The sequence below is a fragment of the Schistocerca gregaria genome, chromosome 1, assembly GCF_023897955.1.
Source record: "Schistocerca gregaria isolate iqSchGreg1 chromosome 1, iqSchGreg1.2, whole genome shotgun sequence".
In the NCBI taxonomy this organism is placed as follows: Eukaryota; Metazoa; Arthropoda; class Insecta; order Orthoptera; family Acrididae; genus Schistocerca; species Schistocerca gregaria.
The window spans coordinates 644,453,639-644,477,522 of NC_064920.1; the positions used below are offsets into that span (position 1 = coordinate 644,453,639).

Sequence of the window (23,884 nt, forward strand, 5' to 3'; positions counted from 1 at the left end):
AAATCAGCATTTGTGTGTCACCATTCAGAATTAAACGGGGGAAAAAAAAATTCTCTCTGAATTCCTAAATCACCATAACAATAATGGAAATTCCTGGATGAAGCAGAACACAAAATAAACGAAAGGAAATTACTCTGCTTTAGTAGACATGTAAGGGGCATAGACACATGTGAGAACCTTTTGAGCTCTTACTCTTTTCCTGGTAGAAAGTACACACAGTCTCTCTCTCTCTCTCTCTCTCTCTCTCTCTCTCACACACACACACACACACACACACACACACACACACACACACACACACACACAAGATACTCAAACACACACTATCACAACTACGGGAATGTGTATGTGGCAATGTGTGTAATTCCTGCAAGAAAAAGAGCCATAGCTCGAAAGCTATTTAATACTGTGTTCTATATCCATTGTTTAGCATTGTGTTCTGTAACCTGTGTCTATATATCAAACAAGAGAGATTGCCTTTCTGTTATTTAACATACTGCCAATTAATGTATGTTATGTTGAGTAAATGAATGGAAAAACTGGTAGAAGCTGACCTCGGGGAAGATCAGTTTGGATTCCGTAGAAATGTGGGAACACATGAGGCAGATTCAGAAGGATGTAGGTTGCAGTAGGTACTGGGAGATGAAGAAGCTTGCACAGGATAGAGTAGCATGGAGAGCTGCATCAAACCAGTTTCAGGATTGAAGATCACAACAACAACAACAACAACAACAACAAAAACAACAAGTTGGGTAAGTGCTGCATCTAGTAATATCAATTTACATGTAAACTATCCATGGAAATACAGAAATCAGTTTAACTATTGTTGTTACCATAATGATATTCATACATTAACGCATCTGAAAAGTTGTACCAGACTGGGATTTTATTCGCAGCCTAAGCTATCCCCTTAACCAAATGATCAAACTCAGCATGCGTCTACAATCAGTATAATCTTAAGTTTCCATTATTTCTGAAAACTAAAATCACATATTCGTTAAAGACCACTGCTTAAACAGGAGATACAGTTTTAAATTCAGTTGTTAACTTCTAAATCATTTATTTATTCCATTTTTATCTCCGTGTGACAATGTTCTTCGAATCTCTTGTCCTGGTGATGTATAAGTTCTCATAATATTTGGTTTGTGTGCATTTTACAGCATGAATCTTTTTATGCTTCAAAATGAGCCTCTTATAGAAAACTAGTTACAATTTAGAACAACAGCTGCTGAGCTCTAAAAGACAGTGTTACAGGATGCCCGGATAATCTGTGTCGAGTTAATCTAATTAAATGTACCTTGTGATGGAAGCATAATCCTACAAAATGTGCAGTACAAGATAGACAGAAGTGACCATTTGGAGTTACCTGTACATTTTCAATTGAGATATGTCATGATTAGAAAAAAAATTACTTGAAGTTCAGTTTTAAAGGAAGCTGAGGTTGGTGTGAAATCTTTTCTGTATAGATTGGTCTAGGTTTGAAACCTTTTATGGACAGACCTGGCTGACACAAAAGTAAAAGAATGGGTGTGAGATCTTGGGATGGGGAGGGGTATGGGGAGGGAATGGGGATCCATAGGTGATCAGATTCAGAGTGGTAGCAACAGCTAAAATTGTCAACACCTTTTCAAGAATTTCAAAACAAGGAGAACTGGAGAATACCCTAATTGGAATTCTTCGCGGCAAAATAGCAATAACACTTTCTGAGCAAAAACAAATGATGGACAGTTTAAGACTGCTTTCAGAAACAAATGCTGCAAGGTAAAATTAATCAATGATTCACCATGCACTCAGACAACTCAAAGAGTCTCTAAAGCCAGTCTCAGGGTTCTATTTACATCTAAAAGTAATATCAGGATCACAAGAATGTGCTATACAGATAAGATTAACAAGATGATGTACCAATTGTCAAATCCTATCTTGAGTAAAACAATTTGATACAAAGAGCCATTTTAAATTTGTATAATGCACTCTATTATCCAACAGGGCTACAAAAAGAGATAACAGATAAATTAGATTTTGTCAAGATGATTTTTATTCTTCGTTCGCGTTGAATCCATTAAACAACTGATAGTTGAAAAACTTGGTTGGTTTGTGGAAGTTAAAGGGAGCAGACTGCTATGGTCATCGGTCCCTTTTTCCAAATACTAAAAACACCCACAGAGAATAAAAATGATCAACAGACGATAAGACAGACGACACAGAGCAAGAGAAACGTAGACAAAGACCAGACAAGACAAACTAAAATCATACAGAGTGCGACGATGGTTGGCCGACCATACAAACAAAAAGGGAAAAGCCAACCACCGAGAAACACATGGGGGCGGGGGCAGGGAGGGGGGGGGGGGGGGGGGGGAAGGCAAGGGAAAGGCAAGGGAAAGGCAAGGGCGAGGCAAGGGCGAGGCACACACCATGGGGGTGTACACAGAGGGGCCCGGAAAGGAGGTGGTACAGGGAAACACCCAAGCCCGTAGAGAAGCTGTTTGACCCGTACGGGGATCGGACAACCCGACCGGGGCCAACGTTCTAGTAGATGGACGATGGACTGCGGGAACAGGACACGATAATTTGGATGCCCGGGCAAGCTAAAAACATGGGCAGCATAAGCAGCCAGTAATTGTTGGCGTCATATCCGCAGTGGAGGGACACCTGCCTTCACAAGTATGCTGTCCACAGGACTGGTCCGGAAGGCACCAGTGGCAAGGCGTATCCCGCTGTGGAGGATTGGGTCCAGCACCCGCAACGCAGATGGAGATGCTGAGCCAAAAGCCAGACTCCCATAGTCCAGACGGACTGGATTAACGCCTGGTAAAGCCGTAGGAGAGTAGATCGGTCGGCGCCCCACCTGGTGTGTCTCAGGCATCGCAGAGCATTTAGATGACGCCAACACGCCTGTTTAAGCTGCCGAATATGAGGCAGCCAAGTCAACCGGGCATCAAAAACCACCCACAAAAACCTATGTGACTGCACCACTGTAAGAAGTTCGCCGTCGAGATAAAGCCGCAGCTCCTGGTGAACACTGCGTCGCCGGCAGAAATGCATAACGCAGGTCTTGGCTGCCGAAAACTGAAAACCGTGCGCTACAGCCCAAGACTGCGCTTTGCGGATTGCGCCCTGTAGCTGACGTTCAGCAGCTGCAATGCCAATAGAGCTGTAGTAAAGGCAGAAGTCATCTGCATACAGGGAAGCGGAGACAGAATTTCCCACGGCCGCAGCGAGCCCGTTAATGGCTATTAAAACAGACAGACACTTAGAACAGAACCCTGTGGCACACCGTTCTCCTGGACTTGGGAGGAACTATATGTGGCCGCGACGTGCACACGGAAGGTACGATACGATAGAAAATTGCGGATATAGCTCGGCAGAGGGCCCCGAAGGCCCCATCCATAAAGCGTAGAAAGGATGTGATGACGCCATGTCGTATCAGTCGTATCATACGCCTTCCGCATGTTGAAAAAGACAGCGACCAGATGCTGACGGCGGGCAAAGGCAGTACGGATGGCCGACTCCAGGCTCACCAGATTGTCGACGACGGAACGGCCTTTACGGAACCCACCCTGAGATGGAGCCAGAAGGCCCCGAGACTCCAGTACCCAATTAAAGTGCCGACTCAACATCCATTCAAGGAACTTGCAAAGAACGTTGGTGAGGCTAATGGGACGGTAGCTGTCCACCTCTAAAGGGTTCTTCCCCGGTTTCAGAATGGGGACAACAAGACTTTCCCGCCATTGCAACGGAAACTCACCCTCGACCCAAATGCGGTTGTAAAGGTTGAGGAGGCGTCGCTGGCAGTCCACTGAAAGGTGTTTCAGCATCTGAGAGTGGATGCTACCTGGGCCAGGAGCGGTATCAGGACGAGCGGCGAGGGCACTGTGGAGTTGCCACTCACTGAATGGAACATTGTACAATTCAAGATGGTGGATGCGAATAGAAAGACTTCGACGTTCTATCCGCTCTTTGATGGAGCGGAAGCCCAAGGGGTAGTTGGCAGAAGCGGAATTCAGGGCAAAGTGCTCTGCCAAGCGGTTTGCAATGACGTCGGAGTCAGTACAAACTGCTCGATTCAGTGAGAGCGCAGGGACGCTGACAGGGATCCGATAGCCATAGAGGCGGCAAATCTTGGCCCAGACCTGCGATTGAGTGACATGGAGGCCAATGGTGGACACATACCGCTCCCAGCACTCCTGCTTGCATTGGCGGATAATGCGGCAGCTCGCGCACGCAGCCGTTTGAAGGCGATAAGGTGTTCGATTGAGGGATGTCGCATGTAACGCTGGAGCGCCCGCCGGTGAGCTTTAATTGCTTCAGCGATCTCAGGCGACCACCAAGGCACAATCCGCCACCGAGGGGACCCAGATGAACGGGGAATGGCAGATTCGGCGGCAGTAACGATACCGGTGGTGACCGATTGAACCACTGCATCAGTGTCATTGTTAGAGAGAGGCTCAATAGCGGCAGTGGAGGAGAACAAGTCCCAGTCAGCTTTATTCAGAGCCCATCTGCTACGGCGCCCAGAAGACTGACTCTGTGGTAGTGACAGAAAGATCGGAAAGTGGTCACTACCACACAGGTCGTCATGCACTCTCCATTGCACAGATGGTAAGAGGCTAGGGCTACAGATGGAAAGGTCAATGGCGGAGTATGTGCCATGCGCCACACTGAAGTGTGTGAAGGCACCATCATTTAATATCGAGAGATCGAGCTGCGCCAATAAATGCTCAACGATGGCGCCTCGACCTGTTGCCACCGACCCACCCCACAGATGGTTATGGGCGTTAAAGCACCCCACAGATGGTTATGGGCGTTAAAGTCGCCCAGTAACAAGAAAGGTGGCGGCAATTGGGCTATCAGAGCAGCCAGGACATGCTGCGTGACATCACCATCCGGTGGAAGGTAAAGACTGCAGACGGTAACAGCCTGTGGGGTCCACACCCGAACAGCGACAGCCTCTAAAGGTGTGTGGAGAGGTACAGACTTGCTGTGAAGAGAGTTCAGGACATAGATGCAGACGCCACCAGACACCCTTTCATAAGCTGCCCGGTTCTTATAATAACCCCAATAGCCACGGAGGGCGGGGGTTCGCATTGCCGGAAACCAAGTTTCCTGCAAAGCAATGCAGACGAAAGGGTGAAGGCTGATAAGTCGGCGGAGCTCAGGTAGACGGTGGAAGAAACCGCTGCAGTTCCACTGGAAGATGGTGTTGTCCATGGCTGAGAAAGGTGTGACGGGACTGGGAAGGGAGATTACGCTGCTGGGTCACCTGCTGCCTCCGATTTAGCACCTGTGATAGTGCTTTCCATGGCGTCTGAGGGACCGGCGAGATCGAGGTCCTCAGCAGACGCCAGAATCTCCACCTCATCCACAGGCACAGAGCTGGAAGGTGAGCTCCTCTTCTTGGGTTTCTCACGCTGTTCCTTGGGGCACACTGGCTGGGAGGGCGTCACCGATTCAGTCTCCGGGACGGAGGAGGATCGTGAAGCCCTGCGACCAGCTGATTGTGGGCACTTACGCCACTGTCGATCGTCAGCCTTCTTGCTGGCGGAAACGTGGGAAGTGAGGGACCCAAGAGATCCCTTGCGAGCGTGTGAAGCCGAAGAAATTGGACACCTCTCCGGCTTGGAAGTGGGTACGGACGTCCCCGATGGGTGGGATGGTGATGCACCTGAGGTAGGTGGCGCAGGAGCAACTCGGTGGGTAGGGCCCCCCACTGACGAAGGGTAGGAGGAGTTGTACTACTCGTAGATCCGGCCACAATCTGAGAAACAGATGGGGCTGGCACAGGTGTTGTAGCAGCAGCGTAGGAAGATGTCATTCTCACAGGAGGGAGTCGGTCGTATTTCCTTTTGGCCTCAGTATAGGTCAGTCGGTCCAGGGTCTTGTATTCCATGATTTTACGCTCTTTCTGGAAAATTCAGCAGTCCAGCGAGCAAGGTGAATGGTGCTCCCCGCAGTTGACACAGATGGGAGGCTGGGCATATGGAGTATTGGGATGTGATGGGCGGCCGCAATCTCAACATGTGAGGCTGGAAGTGCAGCGAGAAGACATATGGCCGAACTTCCAGCACTTAAAGCACTGCATCGGGGGAGGGATATAGGGCTTAACGTCACATCGGTAGACCATCACCTTGACCTTTTCCGGTAATGTATCCCCTTCGAAGGCCAAGATGAAGGCACCAGTAGCAATCTGATTTTCCTTCGAACCCTGATGGACGCGCCGGACGAAATGTACACCTCAGCGCTCTAAATTGGCACGCAGTTCTTCATCAGACTGCAAAAGAAGATCCCTATGGTAAATAACTCCCTGGACCATATTTAAACTCTTATGGGGTGTGATCATAATGGCAACATCCCCCAACTTGTCACAAGCGAGTAAGCATCGTGACTGGGCAGAGGACTGACCCAGAGCGCATTTTTGACAAGCCCTCCACTTCCCCAAACTTGTCCTCTAAATGCTCCACGAAGAACTGAGGCTTTGTGGAGAGAAAAGACTCCCCATCAGCTCTCGAACAAACTAAGAATCGAGGCGAATAACTGCTGCTGCCATCCTGAGACTTACGTTCCTCCCACGGTGTGGCCAGGAGGGGAATGTTTTTGGATTGTACTTCTGAGCGTTAAACTTAGCCCGAGAATGCTTAGAGACTGCCGGCTGCTGGCCACCAGCGAGAGACGATGTACCACGCTTCATTGCGGGTCATCCGCCCTGATGCCACCTACTCCGACCAAGGGCCCTCCCCACGGGCGCCACCCAGCCACGGCAAGAGCCACCTGGCAGGATGGCCGTTGCCGGGAGTCCCGATACCCCAGGAGGATAGGCATCTACTCCTTGGCATACATGGGGAGTTAACGGCGCAGGCATCAGTAGAGCGATCCCTGTGTTGTCAGGGGGCTACAACCAACAGGGTACATGGTGGCCCCACCACAACGGACTGGCTACCGTACTGGATGTCAGGTAACATGTGGTCCATGGTCGCCGTCGGTGCAGAAAGAGGCACTGCACAGTGCAAGGTGTAATCTGCATGCAGAAACAGAGTCATGCCCAAGAGATGGAGAGCGGACAGGACTGCAATTCAACGGTGTAGCAGCTGGCGAAAGGTCTGATCGCAAGATGGACACAATGTACCAAGTAAGGTGCCCTTCCCCAATCGGCTCGCTCTTCGGAAAATTTTGAGAGATGGAGGTCAAACCCAACAGTGGACCATCAAATAAGGCCGAAAAGTTTGAGACTCCTTTTAGTCGCTTCTTACGACAGGCAGGAATACCAAGGGCCTATTCTAACCCCCGAACCCGCAGGGGGGTATTAATATGCTTAAAAGCATGTAAAGTATTTAATAATGCGTAAAAAACCTGCTTATCAGTAAGTGCAAAAACAGCAGATTTTTTTTTTTCCATCAGCAAATTTTTTGTTATTGAAGTAGTTAATTTCCAACCACTGAAAGCACATAAAGTGTACAGCAAATAGTTTCATTAAAATATTAATAAACTAACAATAAAAATGAAGAATAATTATCAGTTTTAGTCCCTGAATAGCAGCTGTTTGAGGATTATTCTGAACACACATAAATAAATGCAATAAAAATATGATTACCAAAGTTAATCTTATCTGCTGTACACAGATGATGGTGCGTTTGTAAAGCCAAATATTATTTGTACCAACAAAAATAATGCAAAGTATTTTGTACTAATATGCACTCCCATGTAGACATAATCAGATGCTGCACTGTGTATACTGACCTGTAACATCCTTTGGGCTCTCACCAGTACAGTCTTTAGGCACCTTCTCAAGGCACTTTTTGTGCACATTGTAGTGGCAGTCTCGGCACTGTAGCCCTTGTTTAAAAATTCCTTTCAGCAATTTCCGGCATACCTGACATACGGTAGGACGTGTGTACGAGTGAAGTACAAATGTGTGTGGAATACGAATACGTCCTCCAAGTGAGGGTGATCTGTTTGTTCCTTGACTACCTGGAACTGTCTGCAAAAATGAAATGAAGCATAAAGTTAAATGTTTGTTCAATGTGTAGTTAATAGATTACGTACAAGTAAATTAGCATGTGCTGAAACAAACCAAGTATGCACTTCAGCTGCAGTTGTGACAAAGTACTCTGTTATTTGGTGCTTTGCATCCTTGCCTTCACAATGTATATAAAACAGTTCATATGCTAACAAAGTATGTGGTTTAAACTTAATATTTACATAATATTTCACCATATTCATGTTTCTCAGCCCCATTACAATCACGTTACAAAGTTTAATTCATTCATTTTAGCTTAGAACCTCTCTGCAACTCACAGTACTGCAGTGATCCAATGACAGTATTTTTCCTCAATATCTAAGGATCCACAGCACATAATGTTTATTTCCAAATTATGATAACATGTTTTGAACATTATAATATTCTTAATAATTTTGTTTCCTTGCAAGCAACTGAACACCAAAATCATCAAGAATGTTTACGGCAGAGAGAACATGTGTTTCATTTGTTTTTAAGACAAAGTTCAGGAGTTATGATATTCCAGCCTTTCCTTACACTTCCTAAATGAGTTAGTAAACTTCACTTAGTTCTTTGCCTGTACCAGGAAGAATTGATTCTATAAGACTGTCGTGACTGTTCAGGGGATCTTTCAAACAGTTTCTCTGAACTGATCATCTACCTCCATCTGTGTCAATGTTGAAGTGAAACAAGTTGCACAGACTAAGGAGTGTTACTGAGAGATTCGCATGTTTTTACTCATTAGCAGGGCTACAGACTATAAAAAATATTTGAGCATGACTCTCACTATGCCTTCTCCTTATCTCCCATGCCCTGCAGAGATAATTCAACAACTAATTGCAACCAGTCGTTGATTATAATGCCATCCTAGCAACAGATGTGTTTATTTGAAAGTAACTTTTTGGAATTCCTTGTCTCTCATTGTTCATGCCACTGCCTGCTGCAATAACATTACTATTACTTATTTTCCCTTTTCACCACATACTTAATTTTTGTAGCTTCTGATTTTTTCTCTCTCTTGGTTTCTTTTCTACAACTACCTTTTCTCTATTGCTGCATAACTTTGTATGATCTATAACTGTAATTACTGTACGAGGCTTTTCCTTCTCTCTGACTTATTGTTCCCACATGGTCACAAAGCTCATCTGCTGCTGCCATTTTGTTGTGAATTTCTTCCTTGACTTGAGTAAATGAAACTTCCTTACTTATGGCCCAAGTAGTCAAGATTTCTTCCAATGCATTCCTGAATTTGGCTGAATGAAGAAATTTCATGTACTGACCCTGGCACTTTGAGTAATACAGGTGATAATACAGACACTCCTCATTATCTGATACAGATAAAAATTTGTTGTTACCACTTGACATAATATTAGTCTTACTTGCTACGGGGCTGGCATTTAAAAAACACATCAAAATCTTTATAAAACAGAACCAGCTCAAAGCAAACTGTGAACAGAAATACTGAAAATCATCTACTACAATATCAGATTTTGTGCTCTTTTTGAGATACTAATGGTCCAATCCATGACATGAAAAACTGCATAATTTCTGAACTACAACTATTTTGGGGAAAATATAGGAGTGGAGGAAGAGGATAGAGAGAGAGAGAGAGAGAGAGAGAGAGAGAGAGAGAGAGAGAGAAAAGTTCAGCAGCTCTTCATTTGATGAGACAATCTCTTCACTTTCTATTTCTTGTAAAACACAGTTTGTTTTATTTCAGGACATGAAAAGAAACATTTTTCACTTACAAAACCCCACTAAATTATGAGAAGATATTGTATAGTTTCTCATACATACAGAAGATAATAGGAGACAATTATCCCCTATTATGAAAGTAAAATGTGTACAAAATCTCTTTCTTGATGGTCAAGATTTGTATAACAGCCTGAAATGTAGAGTTTGGAGTGAACAGGGGGAAAAAATCAGTACTTTTAACTTCTGAGATAGAACTACATTAATAAAATGCGCAACTACCCAAAGAAAAGTGACAATTTATATATGCCCACTTTTCACTGATGGGAAATCAACACAAAGTTTTCAATTTATGACTGTAAAGTCCAAAAGAACGAGCATGTCCGCTTACGGAATGGGCCAGGTATCACTGGCCAAAGCAATGCTGTCTGAAAAATTTTCCTTCAAGGGAAAAAAATTAATATTGTAGTCAGGTGTAGCAAAGTGAGAAAGAATATACATTCAGGAGTGCCAGATAAAAAAAAAAATAATAAAACTTCATGTGCAACAAGAATGCTGCCTTTAGCATAAGAAGAACAATGAAAGATAATGAAATATATGGCTGACAGTCACAACAAAAATAATAAAAAATCTGAAAACAAATGATATTGGGTGCAACATTTTTAGTAAGCAGTATGTGAATAAATTAGGGAAACCTAACACCTAGTTAATGATTATGACTCAAGATCACCCTGCTACATACTGCCATGCCACTATTTCGGCTTTAGTAACAAAATAGTGCAGTGATTCTTCTGTGTGTTCTGTTCTCAGAATATAGCCTTGCCTATAAGCCAGATTGGTGAAAAAAATGCATTGTAAGTTTAGTCTGTGTCAGCCCCCCCCCCCCCCCCCCAGCGTCACACTTTTCACCACTGCAGAACTAAAATTGTATTAGTATGCCATGAAATGTCAGCCTTTGTACAAGATTCAGGGATTCTGCTGACAGTAGAACTGAATTTCCAATTTTTCCGTAGTGTATGCACAGTCATGTATGTTTTCTTTCCTCTATCTGCACAATATTACTACAATTCATGGGATTAGTCTGCAACACAGGGACTGCCTTTACTTACTTCCCTCTTTGCATCCCTCCCAAGCTTTCATGTCATCCTATTAATGTACAAATATAACCATTTTTCAAATTACACATGATAGCCACATGATGCTGCTATATTGGCAAGTTTAAAGAAGACATTACAAGGGATTGTGAAAGTTTTAATAAACATACAAAAACAAAGTCTTTTGTTTTCAAATAAACATCTGCAGTCATTGTACACACTGAAGTCCCCACACTATATTACTGCAGTGTGTCATTAGAGGAGCAAAACCATAATGTTGCACCCCCTTCTTATTTTGGGGGTGGGGGGTCTCTAGTGCTTTGCTACAGTATTGTGGTGTGGGGATTTCACTGCTACCAGGACCGCAAATGTGTACCTGCAAAGAATCAAAAAATTAATTATGCAACTTTGTTTTTCATGGTGGAAAAATTTTGTGGCCTTCATGTGTTCATGAAAAAGAAAATGTTGCTAATAGTGTAAATCCAAGTGAACAAACTGACACAAGTTGCATTAAAGAAATGTGGAAATGTAGCTTACATTAGATGTTTATGAACTGTGTTGGACACACAAATGTGGACACACAATATGTATGAAGAGTGGAGGATAGGACAGACAGAGTTGAGCAGTTAATGCCATGTTTGTGCAAAATAGATAAGAATCCTCAATTTATTCTTTCCTGCAATCATACATGCACGCCATTGCTTTCTATCCCACAGGAAAAATATTTTGACACTTCTCTATTTCGTTATTGTATATGTTCATAACACTTTAAAATTCTTTTTCAGTAATAAAGTCAGTCTGAGAGAGGAACAGAATGGCTTCTGGACATGATGTACCTGCAGCTGGCAACAAGCTATTGCTAGAAGAAGTGTTCTCGGCATTTTAATCTTAATTTATAGCTGTCTTTTCCAGTGAATGATTGTCTCAGACAATACTTTGATGCACAATATAAGGTTTTTCATCAGTTTTTCCAGTACGAAGTAGAAGTTATAGTATTCTTTATAGGGATTCACAGTTAATTATAAGGTACTTAATAAACAAACAAACCAACCTCATTGCTTCATGTAGCAATTTTAATCCGATTCTGAAGTAGTGCATGTTTTGCATACTATCTCCGTAAATTGTCAGGGACTGAATATCGACAATTCAGATTTTCATTTGCAGCCTCACTCACTGAGGAATTGCATACGGTCTTACCGATGCTATTGGACTGGATTTTTGTTCTCAGCTGTACCAACAAATCTCAATTTGTAATTATTCAAATACTTCAATACCTATACCGTTATATTTACAGACAACCTTTGTGAAACTAGTAAGTGCTAGAATGTGCTTGGCTGTTTAATTGAGCTCATATTAGCAACCATACAACTTTCTAATCACAATTCTAGTTCAGTCACTGGAAAACGGACAGTGAAATGATAATTACCACTTCAATAAAAATTTGTCTGCATCATTTCAATAACACGTGGTGTTTTTCATCACACAAACTGCTTATTTATATTCTGGTGTTGCTACTTTTGTTTCTGTTGATACTGGCCTTTTCTGTACTATGTAAAACTCAGACACAATCTAAACAAGACTCATACTTTCACTGTGCGAATTGTTATAATGTTCCTGGCTTCTGCTTAGTTCTAAATTGACTCTTGACTAAAAGACCTGAAATACAAAACTTCTCTGTATGATCTGTGGTATACCAGTTCTATTTAGAAGACAATTTAACTCAGGCGGAGATAATAGCAAGGATGGGTAATGACAATGATGATGACACAATGTATGAGAAAGATCAAAACCCAATTTATATAACTGCGAGTACACAATACATTTTTGGGAAACTTCTTGCAAAATTTCAAAATGCAACTTTACAGAATAACAATAATATAAAACCACTAAAAACTTGCCATGTAGTTGTAAATGAAGATAACAGAAGAAATCTGTAGAAAGTAAATCAGTTATGGAATCTCTAGAATGTGAAATTTTCAATATATCTAAAAACAATGTTAAAGTATGTCTCAGTAGTTTAAATACACAAGTTGAAAATGAAAAACTCAACAGCACTGTAGCAGATATTCAGGACACTGAATAACAAACAGATGTGGTGAAAGACTGACAAATACACATAAATTGGGCCAGTAAAAACTGAGGTACACAAATGTTTGCAAACTATGAAGAAAAGGCAAAGCTATGATATCTAGGAAAATTTCGCTAGACCACATAGCCATATCCAGAAGAAATATAAAGAAATTTATGAATTTAAATGGGGAATTTAGTTCAGATCATTATCTCAATATGGTTAGAAAAAGAAAATCCTCACTCATTACCAGCAGAGCCAAAATTGCAAATGGAAATACACCGAAACTTGGAAAGAATTTGAAACAACTAAAAAAGAATGATTGGTACAAATTCCAAGAGCAAATTATTAAACTACAAGAGATAACATTAGGAATGTCCAAAATTAAAAACAAAACATAGTAGAACAAAACAGTGAATAATTACTAGAACAAAGGGCTCAAAACAGACACAGTGAAAAATGTATAAAAAAAAGGACGACCTACAAAATTCCTGCAAAAAAGAAAAGAAACATCAAACATAATCTTGAAAATCAGAAAACTCTTGAAAAATCTCAGGTTATAGAAATAAAAGAAAATTTCACCAAAAAGAATACAAGAAATTTATATTAAACTTTTCAAAATATGCTTAAGAGGGTGGGAGGTGTCAGTGAATTACAGCAAATGAAATGTTAATTATCTTTTGTCCAAATGGCTGAGTTGTTTGTACTCTCTTATTAATTGTTTTAATGTTCTTGACAAAGCAGTTTATCAATTGTAAAGTTAGTTTTCGCTTGTGAACAAGAGTAATACAAATAGTTATTATTCAACATTCAACACTGTTTTGGTCTATGGACTTAATTACGAGTTAAACACCTGATGTGATTGAATGGTGGAGAGATGGCATAGAACTCTGAATGTCGTACCTGTACGCCATGATAATTTTTGTGCAGAAGCACTACCACTAGTTTTGTCATTAGGACTGTGTACAGTAGTTAAACCAGACACTGGGGCATCAACCACCAAAATGGTTTTTCGGAGAAAAATTGGTTGTAACATCACAAGTTCCTTTTACAAAATAAAAGTCTATGAGACCAGAGCTGCTGTACATGTTACAGGAAATGAAACCTCAAATAGCCAAGTTATGCCCGGGCCTGGCATCACGTCATGGAGTTTGAAAGGTGTTTATACACAGGGACAAATTTACATATGATGTAACTAACTGATGCTGTATGGACAGCACTGTAACCTTCATTCTTGGGACCTTTCCGGGTAGAAAAGCCATAGCGAACACACAGTTCAAAATGAGTACAACAGCCGGCCTCTGACAGTATCACGGGAACGGGTTAAGCCGCATATGTGCTCTCTATGGTCAGGCTCATGCAACAGCGAAACAATGGGCAGCTGAGCCGCCCTCAACAATTCAACCAGGACTACAAATGAATACAGAGGGTCCAGTGACATATAAGAGCAGGTAAACAAGTACGACATAAGTTCCCGCACATTCCGAGAACTCCGCTCTACCACAGGGAGGCTGTGTGGGAGATGCCAGTTAAGGACAGCAAATGAAATGTTAATTATTCTTTGGCCAAAACTTATTTATTCTATGTTTTAATGTTCTTGACATAGCAGTTTATCTCTCTCTCTCTCTCTCTCTCTCTCTCTCTCTCTCTCTCTCTCTCTCTCTCTCTCTCTCTCTCTTTGCCTGTACACCATATCTCCCGTATTATTTATTTTAATCAAAATTAATGACAGACATAATTTTCAAGATTTATTTCACCACTAATTACAAAAAATACACAAATAGTTTAAAGTTATTGTTTTCGTGAAAATACTTTATTTTGGAAACATTTTTATAAAAACAATGTAGGATGTGCCATCCATTGAAAATCTGGGCTAACATGCACAACAATTGTTGTAGTTGTCCAAATTCTTTATCCAAGCACTGTCTATCATGCGAGTTTGGTCATACACATCACTGGAAAGAATGCAGATTGTGCCATCTACTGACAATCTAATTTTACTGTTATGCACAACAACGGTTGGAGTTGTTTACATTCTTTGAACAAGTGTTGTGTACTGTGCAAAAAAATTATAACAGTGTCCGATAAAAGTTGCCTTCACTATGACCATTCTGCCTTTTATATGTTTTAATTATATTGTATATATTGATATCTTCCCCCACCCACAGTGAGAATAATATTTGTTAGTACTATTCAAAATATAACAACTTTTATAAATAATTATTTGCACTTACTTATTTATCTGTTACTATTTTCCCTATCGGAAACTGATCAGGACAGAATGTGAATTATTCACACGTGTCGTAAAAATAGTTAATATTCAGAATTCGATAGTGTTCTGATCTGAGTTCTACCTACACGGGTATCCAAGTGTCAAGCATTTGTTTCAAAGGTGAAAATGTTCAAACAGAACTCAACAACAATGATAACTATTAAATATTGGCAAATATTGTTGATAGTCTCTTGAATTGTCCAGTTACAACAATTAAATTAGAAGGTAACTGATTTGAATCAGATAAACCATATGTTCACAATTACTGAGGAGTCTCACTCATAACACTGGTATGGAAAGCAGAGTCAAAAATCCTCCTGGTCAGATCTGAAGAAACTTTAGACAAGCAGCCGAGAGAATATTAGGGTGGTTTCCAGAAGGGGGGATCTTGCACATAACAGATTTTTAACTTAAAAATCAGTAATTCTCCATAGAATGCTAACCAAAAAACCTGTAATTAAAAATCATTTACTGATTTCAAGAATTTACTTGATTTAGCAGTAAAAAAATTAGAGAATGTGATATTAAGGCCAAATTAGCAAATGATTTGTGAAATTCTAATAAATGTGATATCTAACATAAATTAGTGGGGATAAAGTAAAGCTATGCAATTAGGAAAGCAGTTGTTCAAATATGTCTTCTGGAAATAAGAGCCAACAGAACTGGTCCTATAAATGCAACTGAAAAAATTACAATACATTAAAAAGCAACAAAACATCTAGAAACACAGATAGTAAGTTCGTAAATTTAAATATCTTGGAGAAACCACACAGCAGAACTGACTAGAACTATTTGCAATAAATGTCAGAATTACTAAAGTGGAAAGAGCATACGATTTAACTGTAGGTACGTACAACAAGAAATGCATCACTAAAAACACAAATCTAAAACACCACACTAGTGGTAAAGACAGGAATATTTATGTACTTATGAATCTTGACAATCAACTATAAGTCAACAGAAGAGATATACTCAAAAGACAGATTATTAGAAAAATAACAAGTGCAATACAGACAACAGAACGTTGACATATGAGAAGTAATGAGGAGTTCTACCAATTTATAAAGAAATGATAAGACTGCTACTCACCACGTAGAAGATGCAGGCACAGGCACAATGAAAATGACCACAAAAATATTTAAGCTTGCAAACAAAGTCCTTCTTGTGAAACAGAGACAGACACATTCACACTTCATAGGAAAGCTAAAATATTTTAGCACTCTTTTGTTGTGCCTATCTGCAACTTAGCATCTCCTGAATGTGATGAGTAGCAACCTGTCCTATCTGCTTTGTTGTTATTTGATCCATACTTCGACATTGTTTAAAATATAAAGTAAATATCGTAGGTAATGGCAAAGTGATGGTTAATCTTCTGCAGGCATCTCTACTCAGTGAATAATATCAGGCTAACAACACAAATATTCTTATATTTCTGGAAAAAAGTCAACAGTAGCATGAATTACAGAAATCTATACTAAAAATGAAACTGTAAGACCACACTGTCAGCCTGTCTATCTATCTTAATATGTGATTTAGATGCCAACTCATTACATTTCGATTTCATTTTGTTTACAAATAAAAGTGCCTAGGAAACAGTCATGTCTTTCTGAATATAACACAACAGCTAAAAAACTGAGGACTATGTGGTGTTGAGATTCCACTGTAGATCATAAGGCGAGACTTGCTGCAGCTCGAGAACGTAACATGTGAGACGCAACAACTCCAATCGAGAGTGTTATCATCTTGCTCCTCACAATCTTTCACTCACTGAAGCTTAAAGTTACTTCACCTCCAACAGAACACCACCAAATCAGAAATTTTGACAGGAAGTGGCATAAGTGAGTAACTTTTTATAGTGCAAATCCGGTATATTCCTAACAATTTACCATTTTGCTTTTGATGTGTGCAGTTCCCGGCGAACGTATGTTATGCCATTAACACAAAGCACAAGTCCAAACACTTTGTGTTGCGGATGTGGACCTTAGTGTCAGTTGCCCCCTCCCCATTAGTGAAGTAAACAAGCTCTTCATTCATGTCTCCAAACATACTACTTCAAGTGTTGTGTATAAAGAAGCTTTATAACCCAAAAATAAATACCACACATACAAAGCCTCTAGCATCATTGTAAATAAACACCTGGGCAACACCACATTTCTCAACTAGTAAGAAATAAATATTATCAATTTTTTTTAAATAACAGAAAGAAACAAGTTTAAGAATAGAATGCTAAAATCAGAAGACTTTCAAGGCAGAAAAATAAAAGACTCAAGAATAATTGGGCTGGAAGAAAGGAAACAACAACATGGAGAGAAAAAGAGGAAACACTAGAAAAAATAAGAAACAACAAAAGAAGAAGAGGAACTGTAGTTTTTACCCAAGACAAACACTGGTGTGTTAGATTTGTTCATTCAGAATATCTAAAATTTCAAATTTCATAATATAATGTGTGGTTAAGTAAATAACAATGCCAAAAACAACAATAATTTTGTGTACCTTAACTGCCTAGTTCAAATTTTTCAATTAAGACACCACATTGGCATCTGGTGTCTCCCTAACCTACTACAGGAATCCCACAATTATTCAACGTATGCTGCTCTCTTCAGTACAAGCCACTGACAAGTTATGAAAATTCTGAAACCCTATTAATTGTACAGTAATTATTTAAACGTTATACATTACAAACCTATGATAATGAAAATAGCAACTCTGACGCTTCAGTTCAGTGTCAGAAGAACAAATAGTTTAAAACTATCCATGAAGTGTTGAGTAATGTAGGAAGTGACAGTTAATACTTTGGAGGAGTGACAAATAATCTCGCACAACGAAAACAGTTAAGGGCACACAAAAGAAACATACATTTGCTCTAATAACAAACATTTAGATTAAAACAAGGAAGAACTGACATGAAATTAACAATAACAAAAATTAAATACGAAAGATAAAATTATTTCTACCTACAATAGTGACACAGCTACTCCAAACTAGTAGCAACAGAAGTCTCACAGTGAGCAAGGTATGTTGGGAAAAAAAAACGAGAGAGAGGCATCATGATAAGAAGTACTCCAAATAAATGAAGTGAATGAATATATTTAACGCTAGCTGCTACCCATTGCTGCACTTGCACATCAGTAGTTTTGTTATGACGACGAATCTTGAGTGAGTAAGCTCCCGTATGTGCAATATCATCAGCTGCACTAACATGTCCACCTGTTCAGGTAAGCATAGTTTGTGATGTGCGCCCTGCTCTCCCAACCTGTCACAAAATATGACGCAGAAGTATGTGCAGTGTCGTTGCCAATCAGTGCATGCAGAGGGGCATGGGCACAAGTGCACATCTACGCATCATGCTATTGAAATAGCTCTATGTTACACAGTGTGTATATTATGCTACAAATTTAATTATTTTTTAACATGGCTTATGTTCACTGATATAATAAAAAAGAGATTCCATTCCCTACTTCACCCTCTCAGCAGTAGATTTTCTTTGCTACTTTCTAAGGTAGCCTATGTCCTTCCTCAGGGTTCAAGCCATCTCCATACCATATTTCATTGCAATTGTTTCAGAATTTTAGTTGTGAAAATGTAACATACAAAATTATTCTCACGTTTATAATATTAGTACGAAGAAAATTATAAATTGCAATGTGTCTTTTCTTCTGTGATCTGATATTGGTAAAATAAAAACTCTTATGTTGCTCCAATCAATGCTTGTTACATGTGAAAACTGAATGAAAATTTGTCCAGTAGTTTTGCAGATTAACCTGTTTCGACAAAGATGCTTTTACAGTTTTATTATTAGTATAGGCACAGATTAACTGTACTGCAAACATTCTTTCAAGAATTTGGCTAGCACTCATTTTGAATTTTATTTAGTATCAGCATTTACTGGCTACCAGTTCAATCACGCTGATGACAAAAATAAAAACAAATCTTAATACTCATTAACAGAGCCACAATGCTGAATCAATGGCACACGTGGCCAGGAGCAAGAAGGGCTGAGCCACAGCCATGTGTTTTTTTCTTCAAGAAAATGATTTAAAGGTTTATAACTGGGTCGTGACTAAAATGGCTAATTACAAGCCACCATTTGTCTTCCAAAATATTAAAAATAACCTTATCTTCAGGTCTAGGACATTTCCCCTCCAATGAGCAATCACATGGGTCCCCTTTTGTCAAAGTGTTTTATAATGTTATTACAGGGGTAAAATACAGCTAATGTATTGTCATACATTGAAGGTATGGCACAATTTTATGGGTACTATACAACTTTTCTGGTGTTGTGCAATAATATTTCATAGTTTTGAGTAGGAAGTTACAACTTTTACAGAGTATAATATTTACTCTCTCATATCAGAATCATGAATGTGCAAGATACATATTTACTTTTTTTTTTAACAATTATTTGCCAAAACTGGTGTCTGCAAAGGAAACAGAATCACTTGTACCAAACTGCAGAGAAATCAAAACTTTAAAATTGTGATCACTTTACAGGAAAGCAAGGGACTGTTGTTTTGGTCTTCAGACTGGTCTGATGCAGTTCTCCACACTGTTCTATCTCGTGCAAGCCTCACCATCACTGAATAACTACTGCAACTGACATCCTTCTAAATCTGCTTACTGTTTTATTTCTTGGTCTCCCTCTGCAGTTTTTATCCCCCCATCCTTCCCTCCAATACTAAATTGGTGATCCCTTTATGTCTCACAATGTTTTATCAACCAATCCCTTCTTCTAGCCAGGTTGTGACACGAATTTCTTTTTCCCCAATTCTATTCAGTACCCCATCACCAGTTATGTGGTCTATTCTTCAGCGTTCTTCTGTAGCATCACATTTCAAAAGCTTCCATTCTCTTCTTGTGTGGACTGTTTACTGTTCACATTTCACTTCCATGCATGGCTACACCCCAGATAAATACCTTCAGAAAAGACTTCCTGACACTTCAACCTACACAGTGTTCGCAAGTTACCATTACAAACATCTAGGACTTTTAGAGGAGAGTGAGTACGTAATATTCTGAATAGGAACTCACGCCTGGAAACAAATCATTTCCTACTTACAAGACACTGTCCATTCCGTTCAACTGCTCTTCTAATTTCTTTGCTGTCTGATAGAATTACAATGTCACGACAAACCTGAAAATTTTTATTTCTTCTCCGTGGACTTTAATTCATGCTCCAAATTTTTGTTTGGTTTCCTTTGCTGCTTGCTCAATGGGCAGATTGAAAAATGTTACACTATGATAGAGAGAAACTATTGCACAACTAGTATTCTAAAATCTAATGGTAAAATATGTAATGGGTGTACAACCAAATGATGCTGTTGACATATTTACTCCATTAATCTTGGAACTAACTCTTGCTCCAGCACTTTCATAAGAGCAACAATTTGTAGCAAAAATATGTCAGTTGTGAAATCAATAATGTTAAGCATGAATCATATTACAGATACATTCTTCTTTATACACAGCGTTAATTATAAATAATGTTTGCCAGAACAACAGAAAATAACTTCCAACTGTTAACAGTTAGATGTAGTGAGGCCCTCTTTTGTCTAATACTTAGCAAATACATGGATGTTATTAGCTTTGTTATTCCTTCATAATGACATGTTTTGGTATTTTTTGCTCTTTTCTTGTCAATGGTTATTTTAGTTTTCATTCCCATTTTCGCTTATTCTAGTCTTATTTCCTGCTGCCTCCTAGTAGTATTGCACCTAACTACCCTCAGTTCATTATATCCATATCCCTTAAACCCTAACAGTTAAATGTACATTTACAAACAGGTTATCATGCTTTCTGAGAGCAACAAAATTAAGCTTTCTAGAACAAAGATATTGGTCATTATGAAAATGGCGTTAAGGTATTATAGTTGTGAATCAATTCACTCCACATCAGCATCTGCCTCCAGCACCCTGATACTTGTAGGTTCAAGATTTTTTGACAATAACAAAATCACTTAAAGGTCCATATGCACCATGTGGTGATGTTGAGTCGCAGAGGGGCACCACAAAAAAGACTGCTAAACAAATAAGCTTTTAACCAAAAGGCCTTCTGAATTACACCAGCTACTGAGGCCAGACTGTAAGCAATTTTGTCAATACTGTAATTATTCCATATTGGATTTTCCACAGTTTGATTTCACTTAAAAGCCCACATCTCCATATCACTGTTTTTAGATTTCTTTAGAGTGTTCAAAAAATTGAAGTTCCACCTGCCTTGCTATTTTTAATGGAAATACTATGCTACCAGAATACTTAAATGTTTCTGAAGTTTGATAACTACACTGAAAAGTTGAAGTTGCCTCACTGCACCTTTCAGAATTGGGTACCATCAACTGATGTCTACACGATAACTAGGGTCACGCCGTGTAAGGAGGAAAAACTCAATACAACTATGGAATGAAATTAATTTGCAGAGTTCCTATTTGAAAACTAAAATTCTGCTCTAATGAGATCTATGCCACATCTGAAGGCAACCATTAGTTCAAAGTTTAAGGCTACTGCGATTTACTTATCAAGTTGGTGCATCAAACAAGACAATAGGCACAGCTCAGATGATGCATACAGTGATTGCCTTAGACAAATCAGTGCCTCTCTTGCTACCATACATCACAGCACCAGCCACAGCAGATTGTAGTACTTTCAATGCATATACATACAGTCAACATATAACAATGACAACTTAGATTAAACAATGCTGGGTCCATATTATGTACATTTAAAAATGGAATAAAGATAAAAGAAGGAAGACTGATATTTAATTTCTTTTAATCATCTACTTGCTTTAGTAGAAACTTACAAGCTCAGCCCCCCCGCCACAGAGGACCTGTTCAAATGAGAATGTATTGCCTTTAGACAGTAATGATACATATAATCATTACAAATGCCAAACATGCTATGCTCAGTGTTTGTGTAATGTACCATTCATTCAAAGAGTTTATTTCACACTGCAGTTTCAGATTTTTAAAACTAGTATTGCAAGCCAGCTATTCGTGTGATTTTTCTCTTTACATTGTCCACTGCTAGCATATTATAATAAAAGAGGAATTCATTATTTGCAAATATATAAGTTATCAAACTATGATGATTACACTGCTTAGACATACATATATAAGGCACCTTAATACAACGTAAATAACTACAGCAAAATGTAATTTGTAATAGGAAATAATACAGTGTTAGATAATTCTATGAGAAGGCAAATCAACCCAATCACAGCATTACATAACTAATTTATCCTCCCCTTATGAGACCAGAAGGAGAAGATTGATGGTTGTATAAAGTTCCTGATCAATTGGTCAATTAAAGTTGAATCTCAAATTTTTGCACATGGTCTCACGAATTGGCCACCCCTTGCTGCTATCCAAGAGTAGATGGCAATTTATCCGCAACTGGTTTCACCCTTTTTCTGTTCTCTCTTCATCAATCATCGACAACATAAGCACAGCTTTAATTTTTTTAATTCTTAAAGATACCTAAACTAAGCAGGTACACTTACGACACAATACTCACACTTCTTGGGGAAAAAAAAGTGTCAGTGTTCTGAAGAAAGAAAACCTTTTCAGTTAGGTGACTGGAAATAACCCTGGGGTCTCTCATACAATGATTACCTACAGCTTTAACCTATAGTCATGATATTGAAGATAAGCCTAAGGGCAGAAATATTTTTCACTATTATCATAACGCATCAAAGAATATTTTATCCCTACAATCAATACTAATCTTAAGTAAAGGCAATAGATACTAGCACTAGTGAGGGGGAAACTAAGGATAATATAAATAACAAAAAATTTTGTCAACATGTATACTTCAGCATGTAATATTAGGAACAGTGCAACCAGTACAGTCAATTTAAAGATTACAAAAGAAAGCATACAACAAATGCTCATAGTGTATTTATAGTCTTTTATATTGAACAACTCCAATTATGTGTCAGCTCTTTTTAAATGCCATGAAACAACTGTTTATGTACCCATGCAAAAGTACAATTACATGCTCACATACACATACATCACTTGCAATATTTATTCAAACAAAGCAGACAAAAACGGGTTGTTTAAGTACAGAACACATACACATTAGACTGCCAGTACGAGCACACAACACATAAAAATAAATATAAAATTTTGAACAGCAGCAACATAACAGGCTTGTGGAAATGAAGGAGAGGAACTTAAAGGGGATGAAGTTTATGAAAGAAAATGACTGCGATAACAGAAATTCTTATACTGCTTTCTAACCCATTCAAGTACTAAATATCAGAAATGGCCAAATATTTACAAATAATAGAGAAAGCATTGAAATTTGACATAGTTTATAAATTGTAAAACTTTAAACTTATCAGATTACTTTTATTATCATTATTAATAAAACTGTCATCACCACCGTCTGTATTATTAAAGAGCCTTGTTAAAATCATAATTAATAATTTAATTTTACTTAGTTTAGCTTTTATGTCTTCAACAGTTACAGCTCACAAGCGTACCAGAGAAGTGTCATCTGAGGCAAGTGAGGAATTTGACCCCTGGGAGGATGAACGTGGAACAGCAAGGGTTGAGGATCGTCTGCGATCTCCAGAGACAAGTGCTGCCCCTGAACAGTTGTTCGGAATCTTCACCACACATCGCTTGTGAAAGTTGAGCCCACAACCTGAAAGGACCAACCACAATGAACTTTGCTGATGGTTGGGAATAAAAGTAAAACAAAAGCCTCAATTTTTTTCAAGTGCTAGTCAAATATTCAAATTAGAGAACAGACAAGAAATATATAAAG

At 39.3% G+C, this 23,884-nt stretch overlaps 1 protein-coding gene across 2 annotated transcripts in view; it reads right to left on the reverse strand.

The window, feature by feature from the left end:
• The window catches only part of LOC126360778 (serine/threonine-protein kinase D3), a 172,316-nt gene that overhangs the window by 96,715 nt on the left and 51,717 nt on the right, over positions 1 to 23,884 (reverse strand). For both annotated transcript variants that reach the window (XM_050007738.1, XM_050007737.1), the window contains 2 exons: positions 23,598 to 23,761; positions 7,732 to 7,972 (listed from right to left, as the gene is read on the reverse strand). In XM_050007738.1, coding sequence (XP_049863695.1) covers positions 7,732 to 7,972; positions 23,598 to 23,761 — 405 coding nt within the window. The remainder of the gene's footprint in view (positions 1 to 7,731; positions 7,973 to 23,597; positions 23,762 to 23,884) is intronic.